The 22,208-nt window shown below is 30.7% G+C and overlaps 1 protein-coding gene across 3 annotated transcripts in view; it reads right to left on the minus strand.

Annotated features, from left to right (window-relative positions):
* The window catches only part of LOC139528645 (neurogenic locus Notch protein-like), a 156,500-nt gene extending 135,862 nt beyond the window's left edge, over positions 1-20,638 (minus strand). Inside the window, exons 1-21 of one of the 3 annotated variants that reach the window (XM_071324729.1) lie at positions 20,108-20,637; positions 19,442-19,495; positions 18,896-19,003; positions 18,272-18,379; positions 15,728-15,835; positions 15,346-15,453; positions 14,353-14,460; positions 12,199-12,306; positions 11,566-11,673; positions 11,011-11,118; positions 10,139-10,246; positions 9,289-9,396; positions 7,848-7,955; positions 6,927-7,034; positions 5,729-5,836; positions 4,580-4,687; positions 3,647-3,754; positions 2,915-3,022; positions 2,267-2,374; positions 1,516-1,623; positions 520-627 (exon numbers count right to left, since the gene is read on the minus strand). In XM_071324729.1, the coding sequence (XP_071180830.1) occupies positions 520-627; positions 1,516-1,623; positions 2,267-2,374; positions 2,915-3,022; positions 3,647-3,754; positions 4,580-4,687; positions 5,729-5,836; positions 6,927-7,034; positions 7,848-7,955; positions 9,289-9,396; positions 10,139-10,246; positions 11,011-11,118; positions 11,566-11,673; positions 12,199-12,306; positions 14,353-14,460; positions 15,346-15,453; positions 15,728-15,835; positions 18,272-18,379; positions 18,896-19,003; positions 19,442-19,495; positions 20,108-20,480 (2,479 nt within the window). In that variant the 5' untranslated portion in view covers positions 20,481-20,637. Of the gene's footprint in view, positions 1-519; positions 628-1,515; positions 1,624-2,266; positions 2,375-2,914; positions 3,023-3,646; positions 3,755-4,579; positions 4,688-5,728; positions 5,837-6,926; positions 7,035-7,847; positions 7,956-9,288; positions 9,397-10,138; positions 10,247-11,010; positions 11,119-11,565; positions 11,674-12,198; positions 12,307-14,352; positions 14,461-15,345; positions 15,454-15,727; positions 15,836-18,271; positions 18,380-18,895; positions 19,004-19,441; positions 19,496-20,107 lie in introns of all 3 variants that reach the window. The other 2 variants (XM_071324733.1, XM_071324731.1) reach the window with 2 other exon arrangements.
* Positions 20,639-22,208: the final 1,570 nt, after the last annotated feature.

Here is a 22,208-nt window from a genome sequence, read left to right on the forward strand (position 1 = left end):
AGGAATCCAAACAAACATAATATTTATTATGTTTAGATCGATATTGGTACAGTCATTCTATTGAAAATACAACCCGCTCATGAAAAAGACCATATATTCTTATTTTTGTGCACTTTCCAAACTACTTGAAAACAGATATCCAAAATTCCCTATATACTTTGTTTACGGTTCATACTTACCGGAATTACCTATAATGCACTTGTAGTGGGCGAAGTAATATTTTCTTTTTAACAATAATAAATAAACACATCATAGATGAACTATCTTTCCCTTTTCCTTCATCAACAATTAAAATTAATATCAAGAACAAAAATTGCTTCTAAAAAATAAAAAAAATTAAACAGTGTTTTCAAGTAGTGCCATGTAAACAGAAGATGTTGATTGCCAATGATACAACGCTCCATGAGTGAACACATGACAAAGCAATTAACAACTATATGTCACCGTAAGGGATTCAACAATGGGCTAAGCCCATACCGCATAGTCAGCCATGTGTTCTTCAAATATGTTATTACTCACCTTCACATAATTTGCCCGAATACCCCTTTGAACAATTACAACTGAAACTGTGTCCTGAGATAGAGCAACTACCATAATTCAAACAAGGCTGGTTACTACATGGCGTTACTGCAGAAAACAATCAAATTAAAGCATGTAGTAAAAGTTGCTAATCAAGTAAGAGGTACATATACACTGAGAGAATTGCATGAAATCCAACAGTAGTTTTTATCATGTTTAATGTTTGAAACTTTAGAAAAAAGATAAGCAATCATCTTTCGTAAAGCATGCTTTCTACATATTAAAATGTAATGTACACTAATTCAATTTTTTTTCTCTTATAGGGATTTCTTTTAGTTCAATTGCTTGAACCAGTAAAATGAGTATCGTACTAGATGCAACTTGAATTAACATAAACGCCCACATTAAAAAGCCACAAATACCTTCACATGATGATCCAGAGAAGCCACGTCTACAAGAACACTGACAAGTCCTTCCTGATATAGTTTTGTTCCTCCATTATCACAAGGAACACCATCACAAGGATCAACTGAGAAATTGATTGAGATATATATCAGGCTGTTTAACCCCAAATGCAATAACATTCTTACCACTCATTTCTGTTTTTTATTGTAAAGAGTTTAAATTCAAATAAATAAGATTTCATATTAACTGAGATCAAAACTGTTTTTATTGCTATCTTTCGATTATCTACTATAATATAACTTATATCAAAATGAATTTTGATATATTTTGTTTTCTATGCTTTTTCTATATGTAAATAAATCACAACAGTATTGAACTCCGAGGAAAAATCCCTATTCAAATGGTAAAACCAAAACCTCAAACACATCATACGAATGGATAACAACTGTCATTTTCCTGACTTGGTACAGGCATTTTCTTATGTAAACAATGGTGAATTGCACCTGGTTTTATAGCTAGCTAAACCTCTCACTAGTATAGCAGTCGCATCAAACTGAATATAATGAAAATAATATGATCAGTAATTTGTACCTTGACACAAATTGCCAGAGTATCCTTTAGGACAAACACATAGATAGCTGCCATTTATATTTAAGCATGATCCGGAATTCACACACGGACTACTGCTGCATGGTGTCACTGAAGCAAGAGAGAAAAAGAAAACCACAATATAATTGTATCGCGTAGTTTATTTTACGTTGATATATATCCATCTTATTTATAATCACAATTTTACCGCAAAAAAAAAAACAAAAACAACATAAAGTATGATCTATTCAAAGATTTAGAAATCCAAAATAATATCTTATATATTATGTTTAGATCGATATTGTTACAGTAGTCCTGTTGACAATAAAACCCGCTCATGAATTAGACCATACATTCTTTAAAATATGTTTGAACTTTTCAAACAACTTGAAAACAGCTATTCAAAAGTCCTGATGTACTTCGTTTGCGGTTCATACTTACCTGAATAACGTATAACGCACCTGTAGTGGGCGATTTGATATTTTATTTTTAACAAGAAGAAATAAACCAATCCCTTTTCCTTCACCAGGAAATAAAATTGCTATCAAGTACATAAATTGCTTCTAAAAATTAAACAGTATTTTCAAATAGTATCATATCAAAAAGAAGACGTTGATTTCCAATGAGACAACTCTCTACAAGTGAACACATGACACAGCAATTAACAACTGTAGGTGACCGTAAGGCATTCAACAATGAGAATAGCCCATACCACGTAGTCAGTCATGTGTTCTTGAAATATGTTATAACTCACCTTCACATGATTTGCCAGAATATCCCTTTGAACAATTACATCTGAAACTGTGTCCTGAGACAGAGCAACTACCATCATTTAAACAAGGCTGGTTACTACATGGCGTTACTGCAGAAAACAATCAAGATAAATCATGTATAAAGTTGCCAATCAATTAAGAGGAACATACAAACTAAGACAAATGTATGAACTCCAACAGTACCTTGTATCATGTTTAATTTGTGACACTTTAGGAAAAAGATCAGCAATCATCTTGTGTAAACCATGCTTTTTACATTTTAAATTTTAGATTTCACTTATTCAAATTTGTTTTCTCTTATAGGGATGTTTCTTAGTTGCATTGATTGCACTAGTACAATGGATATTTGACTAGATGCAGTTGTATCATAAAAACATAACGCCATATTCAAATTATATCAATTTACATGTCGATTTACTTGTTAATTTGCTAGTATAAAAGTAAGGCTGTGAATCGATTATTTGTCACTGTTATTGTACTTTATCAATGTTTATATACATCATCAATTTATAAATTGTAGTTTGGTCTATAATATGGATTGATAGGGTTTGTAGATAATTGTTTTAACGAAAATGAAATGAAAGCAACTTTGAGTAACAAAAACGCACACATAAAATAATCAGAAATACCTTCGCATGATGATCCAGAGAAGCCACTTCTACATGTACACTGACAGGCTGTTCCCGAAACAGATTTTGTTCCTCCATTATCGCATGGAAAACCAGCACATGGATCAACTGTAAAATTAAGTTTCTTATGATCGATTACACTCAAACAAAACAAATTTTGCATACCGTACATGTTCATATATTAGTTTTCAGTAATATATATTCTTTCGTGTGCTCTTTTTGTGTCAATCAAGTGCTCTAATATTTTAATATTAGTGTTTTAATTTTATCTTGACCATAACAAGATTTCAATGAGGCAGGTTTTACATGTACGCCGCACACGATCAATTTGACGTTCTGATAACAGGAACTCTCTTATTCGAGTTAAAATATCTACTTTTTTGACTTCTTTAAAGCAGCAAAAGGCTAAATACGCAAATACAAAATTTCAATCCTGGTATCTATGATGAGTTTATAGAATTATTATTTGAAAACCAGGGCTAACAATTCAAAACCAAATATCGTTAAGATAAGTTCTTTGTAGATGCCTTGTTGTTGCCGGTGTGCGCAAATTCGTATAATAAATCTTAGATCAGACCAGATAAAGCTAAAATAGCAAATATCAAAAGCTTAAACATATCAAATCAATGGAAAACAACTGAAAGTGTTAGAAATTTTAAATGTCTGTTTCTGTAATTTAAATTTTGAACTTTCAGGATTAAGAGCTTGTAGGCTAGAAGTCGATTATATTACCTTCACATGTTTTTCCTGTATATCCCATTGAACAAACACATGCGTAGCTGCTATTATCAATATAACATGAACCTGAATTTAAACAAGGGTTACTGCTGCATGGTGTCACTGGAACGAAGTTATATCATAAAATATTACATGATACAGGTACAATGTTCACATTTTATATAAATTATGATGTTATTACCAGAACAACCGATGCAGTTCATTTTGAAAAATATAAAGCACATAGAGTTGGCACGAAGATCGTTTAACCTCAGTAGTGAAATATCTGTTCTCGGTAAAAGATTGGTCGAAATATAGTTATGACGTTACATTTTTGTTAATTTCTTCTGAATTTTCTAGTGTGAGGTCCTGAGAAAAGGCGACCATGCATGAAGACGTTACATAACAAGAACACAACTTTTTGCAAGTCTTTGAAAAGGAAGGATAAAAATCATTAGAGAATCAGATTCAACAACTATAACTCGTGTATTACGATAGTTCTCCACTCTCAATAGTTAAATTGAAATAATGGGGAAAAACAACTCGGCAAGCCTCCCGCTTTAAATTTTTAAAATTAAATGTCTCGAGGCAGGGAAATATCGTAACATACATGTTGTAAAGATGGAATCTATATATAGACCAATTCAAAATTTTTTTCTCACCTTTGACATTTTTTCCTAAAAAAAAAACTTTCGACTAAAAACACTCGTAGGTCATGGTGTCTGAACAACACAATAACTATCTATACAAAACAATTGATGCAATGCTTATATGATAGCAACAAACGAGAACTACCATGTTACAGGCTCCTCACTTAGGACACGCCCACATAGACTGTGGCTGTAACATCTGTTCTCCCTCTTGCGACAGTTAAGTATCAGCACGGAATGATAACAAACTTAAACAAAACAAACTATGTCTTCAATTAAAATGAAATTCAATACTTACCCACACATGATTTGCCAGAATATCCCGCTTGACAGTCACAAGTATAGCTTTTTCCAGATATAGAACAGTTACCACCATGCAAACAAGGCTGATTGCTGCAAGGTGTTACTGCAAATAGGAAAAATATCGGCTGTCGTTTGCTCTGTGATCGGGTTGTTGTCTCTTTGACACATTCTTTATATGCATTCTCAATTTTATTGTTTGATTCCCTTGTTGCTTACATATTACAGCCGATTTCAATGAGTGTGTTGGCAAAGATAGTATCTTTGTCTATCTTGCTAGCTAGCTGAACTGTGAAGTAATTGTTAGGTTAGAAAAACTATCCTCCATAAAGAGTAGACTAGTCCGACAAATAACCAATCTATCAGTCTGTAGGACTAGGCTACTTCGAAAGGAGGGTAGTATACCTTACCTAGCAATGATTTCACGGTTTAGCTAGCAAGTAAGGTAACCAAAGTTATTACCTTTAGCTATATACTCATTGAAATCGGCTGAAATGCAAAATTAAATATTCAAGCCATCTTGATACAATTCAGTATTATTAGCAATCAAACATTTTTACATCATTATTCTTTGATATTAAATGTATCATTTAGTTAACGATCTTCTATTGAACAGGTTACAAACAAAAAATTATATATATATATATTTTCTGATAACACTTATGCTCATACAAAGGTATATAGCGAAAAATCACTCAATTAAACAGTCGTGAACTCTCACTATATGTTAAAAAATTACAGCAAAACAACTAAATTGATATACAATGTGTGGCATTTAAGATATTTTACCCTTTTCTAACGATTTATTCATCAAATTAAATTTCCTTTCAGTAACAAATCTTTATTTAGCTTTTTCAGATCTTAAAGGGAATTTGATAACAGACATGTTGTTTATTTCCCTTAGCTTATATAGAATTAAAATATAGACAAGTTTATATAACCTATCAACCTCTTTTGAATGTATAAATGACACTATAAAACAAATGACTAGTTTACGTGTCAAGCTGCATTTGCCTTTACTACATACATCCTCCAACGCATGGAAGTAATGCTATTTTTTCCCTGCGATTTAGAACTTCTTTACAGAATTATATACAACAACAATTGAATAACAATAGGTCATGAACCCATGCAAAATAATAATTACCTTGACATGTTGATCCATAGAAGCCACCTCTACACGTGCACTGACAGGTTTTTCCCGATACAGACTTTGTTCCTCCATTTTTACAAGAAAAACCTTCACATGGGTCATCTGTGAAATTGATTTTAATTCAAAATACAAAAGATGATCATGATAATGATGATGGTTAGGTATGGTGTGTCACCGTGATGTCTAAAATGATTGACGAGATTTGAACGTTAGAAAGCTAATGTTGCCATTAATGAACGTGCCAGTTTACAAGAAAAGAATCTACTGAAAGATATGTCATACTACTCGAATACATTATTGTTATTTCGAGGCAATATATCTATACAATATCTGCTTAGCGGAAAGGAGACAATACACATGGTTTGACCAGGTTGATATAGATTAAAAACACGAAAAAAGTTTGTGTAGGCTATAACATAACGTTAATGGTACCAATTAGTCTGCAACATATGCCTTAATCATGTTAATCGACAATAAATATCTCTTTCTTGATGCTCGACTTTAACGTTTTTTAAAATCCTAGCTTATCACAAGAAACAAGAGACGATGAATCATAAAAGATTAAAACTATTTAAACCGGACAATGAACCAGTACTTTACATGAGTAGATATATTCATGCATTTAAACAATTTTGTAACATTAAATTTCAAAATATCATAACATCCTTATTTTTATGCTTATAAATTTTTTCCACTTTGACGTATAGATGATTTACAGAATTATATCACTTATACGATTTTAATTCTAAAAGATAAGATATGCAGAAGATACCAAAGGAGTATTCAAACTAATACGTCGAAGACAAACTGACAATGCCTTGACCAAAAATAAATCAACAAAAAACATACAATCTACCTAAAAAAATATTGAAAACTAAAGACTGAGCTACACAACTCAACCAAAAAGAGGGGTGATCTCTCGTACAACGGAAGGGTTCTGCAGATCCTTTTAAAATTGAGACATCTAGTGTGGTCATTTATAAATATATATTGATAAGTTATATACGAGCCATCATGCAATAGCCGACTGATAATTAGATCTTACTGTCAATAAGGCATCCCAAAATTAAGGAGCCATTAGTCATGTGAATTTTCTTACCCTGAAACTTGATCGAATTTGAAAATTTAAACGTTTTTTAATTTTGTGTTAGTTGTACTGAACGCTTAAGAAATACTATTCTGTACATGATACCTTCACATAGCTTGCCAGAATATCCTTTGGGACAAACACAAATGTAGCTTCCATCAGCAGTTAAACATGTTCCAGAATTTACACAAGGAGTACTGCTGCATGGTGTAACTGAAACATAAAAAGTTTAAAGATAACGACTTTATGAAGCGGTTAATTCGCATGGTGATACATGATAGCAGTATACATTGACTCTGTTAGACAATATAATACGGTATGCATGGGTTATGCTAGAGTTCATATGAGATTCAATCATGTTTTGTTTGTTGTCCTGACTTTTCATCTCAATCCATTTATCAGATTAGAAAATAGTAAATACAATGCAATATACTTTAGTTTTTACATTTCATTAATTTTTCTATTTTTCTTTTCAGTGTATGTATGGTTAATCTGTTCTTGTGTGAACATGCATTAAATAGTTGTCACTGGATATTCAGCAATAAACATTCAATCAATTAGGCATTTTGTACACTGATATTGAATATATCCTATAGATATTGGAAGATGTGGTATGAGTACCAATGAGACAACTCTCCATCCAAGTCACAATTTATAAAAGAAGACCATTATAGGTTAAGGTACGGTCTACAAAATGGAGCATTGGCTCACACCGAACAACAAGCTATACAGGGCCCCAAAATAACTAGGGTAAACCATTCAAACGGTAAAACCAACATTCTAATCTATATAAAAAGAAAAACTGTTAGTTGCTCGATATGACCATTATAACGTGTTTTTTACAATCAATATTATTTTGAAAAAAATCAATAAAAAATGCAGTCATGTCTTCTGACAGTTAACTTTTTTAAGGGCATTTATCCATGTTATAAAATATTCACAAAATTTGCAAGATTATCCACAAATTGTATGCCATAATCACTGTCTTGCTTTATCTTTTAAATTGTTGTTTCCAATTGCAGATACCTTCACATAGTTTGCCTGAGTATCCATCTGAACAATTACAATTGAAGCTGTTTTGTGAAGTTGAACAACTGCCACCATGAAGACAAGGTTGACTGGTACAAGGTGTTACTAAAAACAAATAACACAAAACAAGTCAGACAATTTTGCAAATCTGTAAGGGTTTTTTTTCAATATAAATGTTTTCATTTTTTGAATTTTCTTATATTTTCTTGTCCGTCTGGACGATAGTCACATTTTTCTATGTAAATCAGAAAATTGTTTACAAAAACCAATGTCCCAACGCCTATATGCAAAGTTTACCCTACATGTAACTGACTATCATTAATAGGTCCAGTTTGTCCATAAAAAACTTCGACTAATGTTGTTTTGTTACAGCAATGGCTTTTGCATTTTTAATCAAATGCATTCCTGTTGAAGGTTAATAAAAAAAAAAAAAAAAAAAAAACGCTTTGGACATTTTGAAAACCAAGCTACAAAAAGTTTTATCAAGTTATAATTTATCTGTCACTTTTCGATACGAATTTGGCTATTTTGTATCAAATTAATTATGGTTGTCAGTAAGAAATTACTACGAATGCAAATCTGTGCAGGTGTTTTTAGTGATGTTCCTGAAAAATTATGCACACATTTGGAATTTTCCTCATATATTTGAAATACAAAAGTGCCATGAACATGATGAAATACCAAGTTACTTCCATCATTTATTATGCAAAGTCCTTCTCATTGGTTTAAAATTTAGATATTAATATAAAACCAATCTTTTTTCTGAACATGTTGTCTAGTATATTTGTGGCTTAATTATTCTCTAGATATAAATTCAATAGATGCATCAATGTAATCCACAGTTTTTGGTGGGTTTCGTGTGGCTCAGTCTTTGGTTTTCTTTGTTGTTTCTTCTGTTCTATTATTTGTCTGTTTGTCTTTTAAGTTTTAGCCATGGCGTTGTCAGTTTATTTTCGATGTGTGAGTTTGACTGTCCCTCTGATATATTTGTCCCTCTTTTCGGTAAAATATCAAGGAAAACATCTTAATAACAAAAAGGAAAATAAACATTAGCATATAATATTTTTAGCACTTAGTCAAATGCACTTATTCCAAAATGTTTAGTAAGTATTTTTTTTTGGAAAATGCTATTTTTAGAAAAAGAAAAGTAAGAGATATATTAATTGATTATATTCTCTCAGTTTCATATGTATAGAAATAAATTACTATTGAAAAAGAGAAACGAAACATACAAACGGAACATTTATTAGTGTTAGCATGACTAGTATGAAGGGGTGTCCCCCCAAAAAAAAACCCAAAAAATCTTTCCCCAGTCCCAATATAGGTTCAGCCAAAATTCCCGCAATAAAAAAATTGAATTCCGAAAAAAAATCTTTCCTCCTTCATTAGCGAATTAGCATTCTAATGACTACTGTTATCCAATCTTTGAAGGATTTACCTTCGCATAACTTGCCGGAAAACCCTTTTGGACAAATGCAATTGAATACGTTCCCCGTTATAGAACAGTTACCACCATTTAAACAAGGTTTACTGCTGCAAGGTGTTACTACAATTGAAAAAAAAGAGAATCAGATTTTATATATCCGAAAAGATGAACAAATATTGTTTAGAATTAAAAATTATTCAATAATTGTAATAATGACAAATTGTGACTGAATATATGGATTTGATCATTACAATGCATAGAATAGCGATGTTATATCACGTATGTCAATTTCGAAATGCATACGAAATTATTGAATAATCCCAAATATCGTTTCTATAGTGAAGTGTCTAGATTTAATCATTGTAAACTTTGTCACTAACTAATGTTTGATTTTGAAAATCATCAGACTTTCATTATTTTTGTTACTTCAGAAGTCTGCTGTGCATATTAATAGTTATCTTGATTATGTAATATAAAATCAAGGTTACAATAGTTATCAAAGGTACCAGGATTATAATTCAATACGCCAGACGTGCGTTTCGTCTACATAAGACTCATCAGAGACGCTGATATCAAAATAGTTATAAAGCCAAACAATTACAAAGTTGAAGAGCATTGAGGACCCAAAATTCCAAAAGGTTGTGCCAAATACGGTTAAGGTAATCTATTCCTGGAATAAGAAAATCCTTAGTTTTTGCCTTTATAGAAATTAGTCACAGAGCGATAGTAGATATGTCTATACCCGTCTTAGTTCTAGTTTCTGCAATGACCTCATAGCAATGTTGCATATATATGTCTATTTGCCATTTTGATTTTGCTGAACAGCAAGTACAATTAATGTTACAAAATGTCTATATTGTACCTTCACATGTCTTGCCAGAATATCCGTCAGGGCAAGAACATACATAACTTCCATTCGCATTAAAACATGTTCCTTGATGTTCACAGGGATGACTGCTGCAAGGTGTGACTTTAAAAAAATACCATGAAATTACACATTTCATTGTATTATGAAAAAAACTAATACTGCATATTAGAAATATTCAATTGATCATAGCAGTTAAACTTGATTTTTAGCATGAAAAACAATCATATATTGTGGATTCATATACTATTTGTTGGATACAAATTTCGGTACGGTTTTCTTTGTTCGAAAAAGAACAAATGTTTTTATGTTTGTTAGAAAAAAAAACAATTTTGCAAGTCAAATATTGAAGACAATGGAATGGTTACTTAATCGAAAAAAGTTGGTACTAACATACATTCATTCACAGTAGTTTGAAGTTGAAAATTTGAAGATATTATAACACGAATTTTGTTTCCTTGGAATCAGTATTTAATCTAAAATCTGACTAAAAGCAATATAGAGAATGATGCTGGCAATGGAGCATATGTAGATGCTCTGTAGATGATTAATGAACCTACTGTATCGACCTGTATGATCACATATCTCTATCTCTCTCTCTGAGAGTGTATTGGCATCATGTGCACTTATTCTAGTTTGTTGCTTGTTTTTACATAGCCTTACAATAATGTATTATACTTCATAATTGAGATTGAGTATTCAAATACAATTAAATGCTTTTATATCTATTGCATTCAAAATGTTGATTTGAATTTCAAGCTAAACAATTAATTGTATGAAATATTTTTAGTCATGCCAATAATGAATTCGACGGTAAATTATAGTTGATACATAAAGAGAACTGTATATATATAATAACTTGTCAATACCTTCACAGAATTTCCCTGAATACCCTATTGAACAGTTACAACTGTAGCTGCTTCCAAATACAGAGCACCTGCCACTATGTAAACAAGGATGACTGCTGCAAGGTGTTACTGGAAGTAAATATAAAACAAATATACTTGCTTAACTATGTCAGTCAGTTGACATTTTGTGACATGTTTATAGACATACTGTCAGCTTTGAAAAAACTTTGAAACATAATTGACACGTGAAGAGTGCTTTAGGATATTTCAATAACTTTTTAATACCTACACAGATATTCACTAAATATCCCGTATAAGATATTGCCAATCCGAGCCCGAGGTTACTTTATTTAAAAGTACATAAAAAAAATCTATATATTTGTATAAGTCTCAAGTAAATATTTAAGCTGACCAAATGATATTTAGATTGGTTTCACTATTGTTTTATCTTATAAGTTATGTCTTTGTCGATCGGTAAGATTACGTTGTTTATTTTGTTATATTGAATACTATTAAAAGTAAACCGTGTTTAAATGATTTAATACTGCGCAATTCAATAACAATATTAATAATAACCTTCACATGATGATCCAGAGAAGCCCCTCCTACATGTACACTGACAGGTTGTTCGTGATATAGTTTTCGTTCCTCCATTATCACAAGAAACACCGTCACACGGGTCAACTGTCAACAAATATTTAAAGACAACTAAACAACATTCACATTCAAATTTCAACAACAACAAAACACAACCCGAAATACTTTCACCGAACAAGTCGACTTCTATAGATGCAATAACATGTTGGGTCATTTTCATCTTCAATCCTTCCAATGATCAATTTCCCAGCACCAGCTGAAAATAACTTTTCTATCAAGGAGATCTCCTGACATGGTCAATGAATATTTATAATACTTATTTTTTTTGCCCCATATAAATGAGAATTTGATTCTTATGATTCCACTATAAGTGTAAAGATTTGATAATTGATACTTTAAACTCTCGTTTTCCTACCTCATAACATTGTTATTTCTAAAAATTTCTAAATGTGAGCAAACAAAAAATGACGTATTCAATGTGGCCTAGGTTGCCACTGACAGTACATTTTGAAAATTAGGATTCATAAACTGTCATTCAATATATGATTTAGACCTAAAAGTTGGATTCAAACATATGACATTTGTATCAATACTATGTCATGCGAATTGTACCTTCACATAGTTTCCCAGAATAGCCTATTGGACAATCACAAACAAAGCTTCCATTTGCATTTACACAATTTCCAGAATTTTCACATGGACTACTGCTGCATGGTGTCACTGAAAAAAAAAACAGTCAAAAAGAATATGTCCATTAATGAACTAAACTATTCATTACAGAAACTAACCTATTAACTGCTATATCAAAACATTCTTCAGTCATTAAGATGAAATGAATTTCACAAACTTTCAATCGACAGATTTATCTTTACTTTAAAATTGAAATTAAATAAACTGCTGCTGATATAATACTTGAGTATAATAAAAAAAAATGTTATACTTAGAACACATGTTAATACCTTTTACTGTTTGTCTAATACAAACTGTTATGATGTTTAAAAATATTATTACAATTTCAATACATAATGGAGTGAACGAAGAGGTGATTCATTGGCACTCATAACTCATCATCTTATATCGATAAAATGAATTTACCAGACAGTTAAACATAAAAATGTTAAACATACAAATCAACATTTAATTGAACAATTTTTTTAAAATAGTTAGTACATATGCACTGTTCAAGATTTGTTTTAGTCAATGAACACAAGGATCTACCCGGGGGCATATATTGAATTATCTTTTACCACACAGCTATGAACAAGTTTTTCCCTACATCATGAAATATTCAAAGTTGTCATTTCACAAGGATAAGCTTTTCTTTAACTTTTTTGCTTCATATTTCTTATATGCATTTGGCTAGTCAGGAGCTAATAATTTAGCATTTGTCCGTGTTATTTATTCTACCCGTATGAAATTGATTTGGTAAATATAAATGTTTTTTATGTGTTCCACTGACGAGTCTTATGAATATGAAATGCGCAAACTAATATTAGGTATTTGGTGAGTTTTACAATTGTTCGGTCGATGTCTTGAATGCCGAACGTGTGTCTTGAAATCCCATTTTATTCAGAAGTCGTTGCTGACTTAAATAATATTGAAGCGGACATATGTTTTATCAATTCATGGTTAATAACACACGTAAATGTAAATGCTTATATCGTTATAAAAAATTGACATTTGTATAACTGTATCGAATCGAGCGCTACTATCGAGGAGTCTGACGCAGATAAAACGAGCGTATGTCGCCAACAAAACGTTATAATGGTGTCGTACGACTTTTCAAATTCAAAAGTGAATCATCTGTTAACATAAGTTATGTTGTTATAATTTTCAATTTCATAAATCCCGTCTAAAAATAATAAAGAATAACATTTTTTTTCAATCTTTTCTAATACGTCAAGGTAACATTCACATAACTTTCCCGAATATCCCTTTAAGCAATCACAATTAAAAGAATCTCCAGACATAGAACAGCTGCCACCATGACAACAAGGATGGCTTATGCAAGGCGTTACTGGAAACAACAGTGAACATAAAATAATATATTGTTATCAAATATAGCATGGTCAATAATTGTTAAGTTGAATGTCAGTTAATCTCTTAATGTAGTTGTATCTTTGAAAATCATACCAAATCTTCTTATTATTATATATATCTGCCACTAAAATTGTTTACAAACATTTTGTATTGACGTATAGTCAATATATTACACATAATATTAAAAATTGTTTATATTAATTTTGTTTTAAATTTATGAGCATTAATAATATTTAGCAATTTTATATTGATACATCAGTTGATAGTACAATTTTATAACTAATTATAAAACTATTGTAAATTATTTCTTCCTGTTACTAAAATTGTCATTGTTTTTTATAATTGATCGGATTAATTTTGTTTGTTCGATTTCGATCCCCTACTTTCGTCAAATTTGGAGTAAAAATAGATTTGGCTGGAGTGCCAAACTATGAGTAGGCATACAACTCGTCTTGCGTATCTTAATAATGGACTAATATCTTTGATGAGCTTATGTATTACACTTGGTAAATATTATGACTACAATGTATAACACAGCAGCCTTATTTTGCTGTGCTTGTTCACGTGTATCGTTGTAACAAATATAACGTCTATAATTTTAGACACAGATCAACATTCTTTTATATTTTGATGCGTGCTTTAAAAGTGTAAGCCAATTCAAAAATACAGTAAACATGTCTATACGTTATAGTAAACCATTTTAAGTACCAAATACTTAGTAAATACCTTCACATGATGAACCATAGAAACCATCTCTACATAAACATCGACAGTTACCTCCTGATACAGTTTTTGTTCCTCCATTATTACAGGTAAATCCATCACACGGACCAACTGTGAAAAACTTTGATATATTAGGAGATAAAGTAGTATATTTGCTGTGCAATGGCCGTTTCAGAATCTAAAGAATCATTGGTAATTTCATTGTTCGCACCCCAAAATGAAAATAACGTCACGTCATTGGTTGCATTTCCATTGTTTGTGAGATTTTTAACCAGTCACAACGTTTTGGTGTACATTTTTGAAAATATTAACCTGAATGCATTAGATTCTGAAACGGCGAATTGAGCAATATTTTTTGAGAAACTGTTGAAATGTTTCTACGTGTTTTAATATCCAAACAAGATACACTATAGTATTCGGCTGAGCATTTAAATTTGGATTCATTTGTATCAACAGTTTAAGATGACCGACAGCATGACTTTTTGTTGTATTGAATGCTCTTAAACTTTGTATATTATTGTGTCTTTCTAAAAATGTAAAATTGTCAAATGTAGACGATACGCGTGTGTGTCGTTTTACATTATTATTATTTTTGTTTGTGATTTTTGTTTCGTGCAGGACATTCTTTATCACTAAGCGCAGACGCATTCAATACTAGTACTTATGATTACATTCTTCTGATATGATCCTTTTTTGAGTCTTTTATTTATTGTACTTGTTTGGCTTTATAAATATTTTGATATGCGCGTCACGCATGAGTCTTATGAAGACCAAACGCGCGTCTGGCGTACTAAATTGTAATTCTGATACATTTGATAACTATTGTTTACCTGTTAACTTTATTGTGGAAACACGTTTCATCATGAATGTTAAAATTCATTTTGAAATGAAAGTTAATTTCAGAATGACGCAAGATTGCTATTAGCAAATCAAAATAACGTATTGTAACACATCTAAAGTAATTATTATATGATGAAATCAATTTTAAAACTATACCTTCACACTGCTTTCCAGAATATCCCGTTGGACAAACACATACGTAACTTCCATTTACGTTGAGACACGAAGCAGAGTTGAAACATGGGTTACTGTTGCATGGTGTCACTGATAAATTAAGTTGTTGTAGGCAAATTAAAATCACATTTTGATTGACACAGAAATATGTGGTTTCGATAAATCAGACAATTGTCCTTTTTATAAAACAGTTAATTTTACATTGCATTTTAAAATACTGTTGCTACTTATTTGTTTGATATAAAAGAATTTCAATTTTCCATCTCATCAAAATATCTCAAATGAAAAAACGATATCAAATTTACTTATATCATGAACAGTCTGTCCTTTTTTTAATTTATTTAATCGTAACAATAAGAAATACCTTCACACAAACGACCTGAATATCCTTGTGAACATTTACAATTGAAGCTTCTTCCTTTCATATCACAACTGCCATTATTAAGAAAAGGTTGACTGGAGCAAGGAGTTACTAAAAATGTTTTGACAATAATTATTAAAATCTATATCGTGATTTTGTTTGGCAAATGGGAAATGTACAAACGTCTTGCTTATTCCCAAATTTATGCACTGACAAGTCTAAGAAGTCCAAAATAATAAAAATTGAATTTTCCAAATGAATATAGTTCAATTGCTTACTCAGTGCATAAGTTTTAAATTAAACAAAAATGTCAAACGTTTACAGAAAAAACAAGTAAAAAGTTTATTACAAGTAAAAAAAATAACGGCATTTTAAGTATAATCAACAAAATATACCTTCTTAAATTTTATTTAATCAAGTTATACATGTATAAGCATCAAATAAAGTTTATGTAAAAGAGTGCTCGGTCGAATATTTATCATTGTACAGTAATTAGTGTTAAGCACAGATAGGAAATAAATGATATGCAAGGATTTCTTTTCGATTTCTATTTAAAGTAAATTAATTTTATTTTAAGTCTGCTGTTTTAAAAATTTATCTGGATTTCAGCATTGACCCGAGTGTCCATTCTATTAGTAACTGAATTTCCAGGAAAACACTCAATACAAACGTAGTCATTTATTAAAGAATAAACTTATACCATCTTTTAAATAAAGTGTATACATAAAAGAAAATAGAATTCAATAGTATAAATCATGTGTTTACCGAACATAAATTTGCTTTCCGAAAATGTATTAATCTTCCCATATTTGTAATCTGTGACACAGTTATTTTGTACTTGACCCTATGCGCCGGATTAATAAATCAGTTTATTAATTCATTGTCGTCCAAAATAAAGTGCCCAAAAAGCATACGTTTCTTGTTATTAAACATAGGATAGCTAGAAATTTCTTATCCTCCAATAGATTTTAATGTACTTGTCCCCGTTGTTGAATTGTTGTGGTAAATGTTAAGCTTGAAACAACAGCAAACGCTTTTTAATAATCATGATACCATTTAATATTCCCAATGTTTTTCAAATTTTAACACATTTAACAAAATGAAATCAAGCACTTATCAAACTCGACTGTTGTGAAGATACAAAATACAAAGTAAATCGTTAGGATTCCTTAAACCGCATCTAAAAAGGAAAGTATTTATGCAATATTGTTTTACTTTTCCTTCTGTGACTTTTAAAAAAATGTCTTTTTATTTGGGAAGCATTAGTTTTGTCTCAGTTGTCTCTATAACTCCAAGGACGGCAGATGCGTATATTAAAAGCTTGATTAACAAGGTTTTAAGGTAGATTCATGGTATACCGCCATCTTGGATTGTACAATCACTGTACAAAAACGGTCTAGTTATTTGCCCAAATCAGCAAATTCGGAAACAGATTTGCAATTTAATGGTTATTAATGTTTATTTATATAAAGAAAACTGGTTAATCTATTGTATTATTCAAAATATTTTAACAAATATCAACCTTTTTGGTTTTTAAAATCATTTAAAGGGAAATAACTCTTTTAGTACAAAATGTATACTGGGCTAATAGGGAATTTGTTTATTTTTACTTGTGGCAAGAAAACAAGTTCAGTGACACCATGTTTTCTTTTTCTTTTTTTCAAACATATGATGAAGCCTATCTTCTCACAATTTATTTCAAAATTCTATCTCATAGAATTTTTTTTATGCATTCTTATTTGTTTTTTTATGAACAAACTAACCAAATTTAGACAATTTTTAACGACTCATAGCTTGAAACATAGCACGGTTACCTGTACTTTTTGTTATATTTTTGAAAAAAGCATAGTAAAATCTTCATTTTGGTAAATTATAAGAAAGTTCTGTCTCAAAAAACATTAAATTAGAATGAAACAATGATCATATTTTTGTATGCCTTGGCATTTAAAAAAGATTGCATTTGTCTCATAATATTGTCCAAAAGAATGTTGATTTTATCAAAATTAACTTAAAAAAAGAAGGAAAAGATACTTAAAGATTTACGTTATTCGCATTGACATTGAGCGTGTTTTGATTTTGTCTAGATAATGAACAGAATCATTTATTACCTTTAAAGTCAAGACAAACAACAAATTTAGAACCACAATTTCAACCATAAATAGATAAGCAATTCTATCAATTAGTTTGTCACAAAAAATCAAAAATGATAGTAATTTCATATTTCACAATTAATCTACTTTCGTTGTCGTAGCTAGAATAAGTATATGTTCAAGGACTTCTGATTAATTATCAGATAACAACGATAAATTTATGAAAAAAGGCAACAGTAATATACTGATGTTTGAAGTCGTAAATCGATTAATCAAAAACAAATTAGAGTTACATACTAAAACCAAGGGAAATACATACACTACAAGAGGATATGAACGAAAAATTACATTAAACAAATTTATTTGTTTTTTTAGGATTTGTCATTCATCCTTACTTTTGCAAATAGTTCTTAACAGAGGAAAACTATTTTTCTAACTTTTATACAAAGAATATTACCTTCGCACAATTTTCCTGAATATCCTTCTTGACATCTGCAATTGAAACCTTTGTCCGTAATAAAGCAATGCCCTCCATGGAAACAAGGTGCGCTGTTGCAAAGTGTTTCTAGAATAAAACATCATTTGATGATTGTTTGTTCCATGTTCATTATTGTAATAATTAGTTATCAAAGGTACCAGGATTAAATAAGTTAGTACGCGAGACGCGCGTTTCGTCTACATAAGACTCATCAGTGACGCTCATATCAATATAAATGATTAATATTTGACATATTCTAATCATAGATATCAAAAATGATTATGGGTCTTTGAATGAGACATATGTCATATTCATTTCAGTAGTATGCATAACATGTCATGCATTGAACAAATTGAAGGTGTAGAGATAAAATAAATTTTTAACAATTGGACATCACAAAAAATAACTATAACATTCTTGCGACAACACATACATTAAAACAGCTACAAATATGAAACACCGATGTTACTTTTTTGGCATCCTGATATATATTTGCTTTTTTTTAATATTGCATCCATTTAATCGACAGCATAAACACATACACATATCCGGACACATTTTATAGTATTCGGTAGTAAAGACATAATGAATTGTAATTACTACCTGTACATTTTCTGCCAAGGTATCCTGGCGGACATAAGCAGTTAAACGCATCATCATCATGAAAACATGATCCAGAGTTTTTACACGGACTGCTGCTGCATGGTGTATCTACAAAAAAAAAGCTTTTTCTGGTTTTCAAAAACTATGAGCACAACCACGATTATTCAACTATGTTTGATAACCTGTAGCATGATTACAGTTGATCTGTTGACACAATTTCATTGAAGGCCAAATTGTGTTTTTCAGTTTCTTAAATACTCGTCATTTAGACTCTGTTGCATTTTTTCTCAAGGAAAATCATACCACATCTACATTTTTTCTATTTGATTGCTCCACATTTCATTCATTTTATTTTTGTGCATTTATATTTGCATTATCATAGAATATGTTCAAGTTTTACTTTCATTTACGTTTATGGTACTTTCATTTACGTTTAGGGAACGTGAAATTCCTGAACGTATAATATGTCTGCACGTTTGTTTATATTTACGATAATCTCGTTGTAGTGATGCTATTTCATTTACTCAAATATGACGTATTACTTACGATCCTGTTGTTCGCTTCGATTCCCTTGGGTGTTTGACAGAAATTGGTGTTGATCTGTGACAAAAATGAAAGTATATACTTAAAAACTCAATGTCAACTTTTCAAGATGCATGTTGACCTAATATATAAGTAATTTATATTTTGGGAGAAAGAAAGTGAGTTAGATGATATAATAAAGCCGCTTTTAGTATTTACAATTTACTACATATAAATAGAATTTTTGCGGCTGTCAAAAGTCAGGAGCTTCTGGCCTTTGTTAGTCTTGTATTATTTTCAATATAGTTTCTTGTGTATAATTTGGAGTTTAGTATGACGTCCATCATCACTGAACTAGTATATATAATTGTTTAGGGGCCAGCCGAAGGATGCCTCCGGGTGCGGGAATTTCTCGCTGCTTTGAAGACCTATTGGTGACCTTCTACTGTTGTCTATTCCATGGTCGAGTTGTTGTCTCTTTGACACAATCCTCATTTACATTTTCAATTTTATGTGTCATTCATGAATGGTTTTTTTTCTATTTGTACATGTTACTCTAACGTTTTACGTCTTCACACATTCATTTTTGTCAAACATGAAATTTATCAATTGTTAATTTCTTTGAATAATATTGCATTGCAAGTTATCCCTTTACTATAAAATATTAGTTTAAAAACAAAATCGCTTTACCTGTCTGACGAAGCATTAACACTGCCATAATAAGAGACACTACTAAAAAGCTTATTGTGGTTAGTAGAAACACATATGTGCAACATCTGAATTTTCTATTTTCTTGCGCCAACGACCTGATTATGTGCGCTTGATTCGTAGGTCTATGTACTATGACCATATCTCCAATACTATTGTTGTCATTGCTCTCTTTCCCGTAAATAGGATTTTCAAAGAACTGGCTGACACCACGTTTTCCCTCTTCATTTTCGATTTTCACTTCATTTTTCGTAAACGAGGATAATATATCTTCTTTTAGTCTTGTTTCGGAAACAATATCTCTGTGACTGTCAGATATGCTGTCGTCTTCGGAATCAATCTGAGTAACATCCATTTTGTATTACGACTGCATACTACCATGAATGCATGTAATGTTAGTTTGCATAAAGTGTGTAATATTTTGCACGGTGCAAACCATTTCAAGTTATTGCCAGTTCAACACAGGAGTATATTTATATCAATTCATACGATATACAGGTCAAGTTTATAAGATACGGTAATTTCATTCGACTCCTGCCAATTATAGAATAAGTTGATACGTGAATAAAAATAAAATGAAATATGATATATTGTTAAGATTAAGGATGTGAACTACGCACGTATGCAAAATGTCTTTAATTTTTGGAAACTGACAGATACGAAAAGAATGGATTATATAAAACGAAAACTTCAATATTTCAATAATTTAGAAATAATATGATCATGTTTTCATGAAAAAAACAAAAATTTAAATTCAAATTTCGTTTTTAGTTTTGTTTTGAAATATCAAAACGAAAATGCAAACATTTCAGTGTATAGATACCAAAAACGAAAGTTTGATTTGGTTTATAGGAAATCAAAAGTGTAAAAAATGAAAATACTGTGCTTTTCGTTTTTATCCCTGGAATCAAAAGCTGAAAATGAAATCAATTTGCCTTTGATATCTAAAAGCAAAACACGAATGGACGCAAATATACACGGACCAAACACAACAGAAAGTTTAATAGCTTATTCAGCATTGGTGACCAGATGCCAAAAATTGTCAAAAGAAAAGAAAACGTTTGAAATTGAAAAATTAGCTTCGAATTAGAAATTTTTCAAAAGGATTAATTCAATGTTTATTTCAATTTTGCTAGATCTTTCTCCAGTTTTACCTGTAAATGATTACTTTTTCTTGTGTAATAACTAGTAGCGCGAACTGAGATTTTACACACACGTCTTATACTTTACTAAATAATACACATTTATTTTTATACAATCGTATGCTTTTAATGAAAACTTAAAAAAGAACTAGAATAGATAAAAACTGAAGAGAATTATATGTAAAATATTTGCAGCGTAGAGTTTTATCAATTTATGCTTTTAAATGCACACTGAAAACGTTATAATTTGGTAAGACAAATATAAGTCGAGGTCATACTTTTACTAATACTTTTTAATTGTCAATTTCATACTGGCATTTCCAAAAAATATGTAAATCATCTATAGCAAAATCCGTTATAACTTCGTGGTGTTAGCCTTGAGCTTTCAACAAAAACACTTCTGTTATAACCAGGTCACCAATCGAAACTTGAAATTAAAATAGGTCAGATGATATGTGTAATTAAAACGAATAATAAACCACAGATAAATATAATCTGATTTATGAAAAAATAAATAAACCATTAAAATAGATTGTTCTCCATGTGTAAACTACAGACATTATCAAACACATGAGAAAACAACCAACGCAAACGATACATATCAGTCTTGACATTGATCTACACTTGACAAAAATATCAGTTAGCATTGAAAAAGTTTCTTTTGAGAATTAATCAATTTTTAAATATGTCCGAGTTTTATCGAGAACAACACAGTTTTTCAGGAATGGATGAACACACAAAACATTTTCTAAATATAACATCCAATACTGTATTAAGTAATGGTATACAAAATGTTGCTATAAAAGAAGAAGATATGACATGATTGCTAATGCAACTTCTCTCCACAAGACACCAAATGACACAGAAATTACCAGATATAGTCACCTTCAAACCTATGCCTTCAACAATGAACAAAGCACATACCGCAAACTCATTGATAT

This window comes from Mytilus edulis, chromosome 6 (assembly GCF_963676685.1).
Source record: "Mytilus edulis chromosome 6, xbMytEdul2.2, whole genome shotgun sequence".
NCBI classification, from domain to species: Eukaryota; Metazoa; Mollusca; class Bivalvia; order Mytilida; family Mytilidae; genus Mytilus; species Mytilus edulis.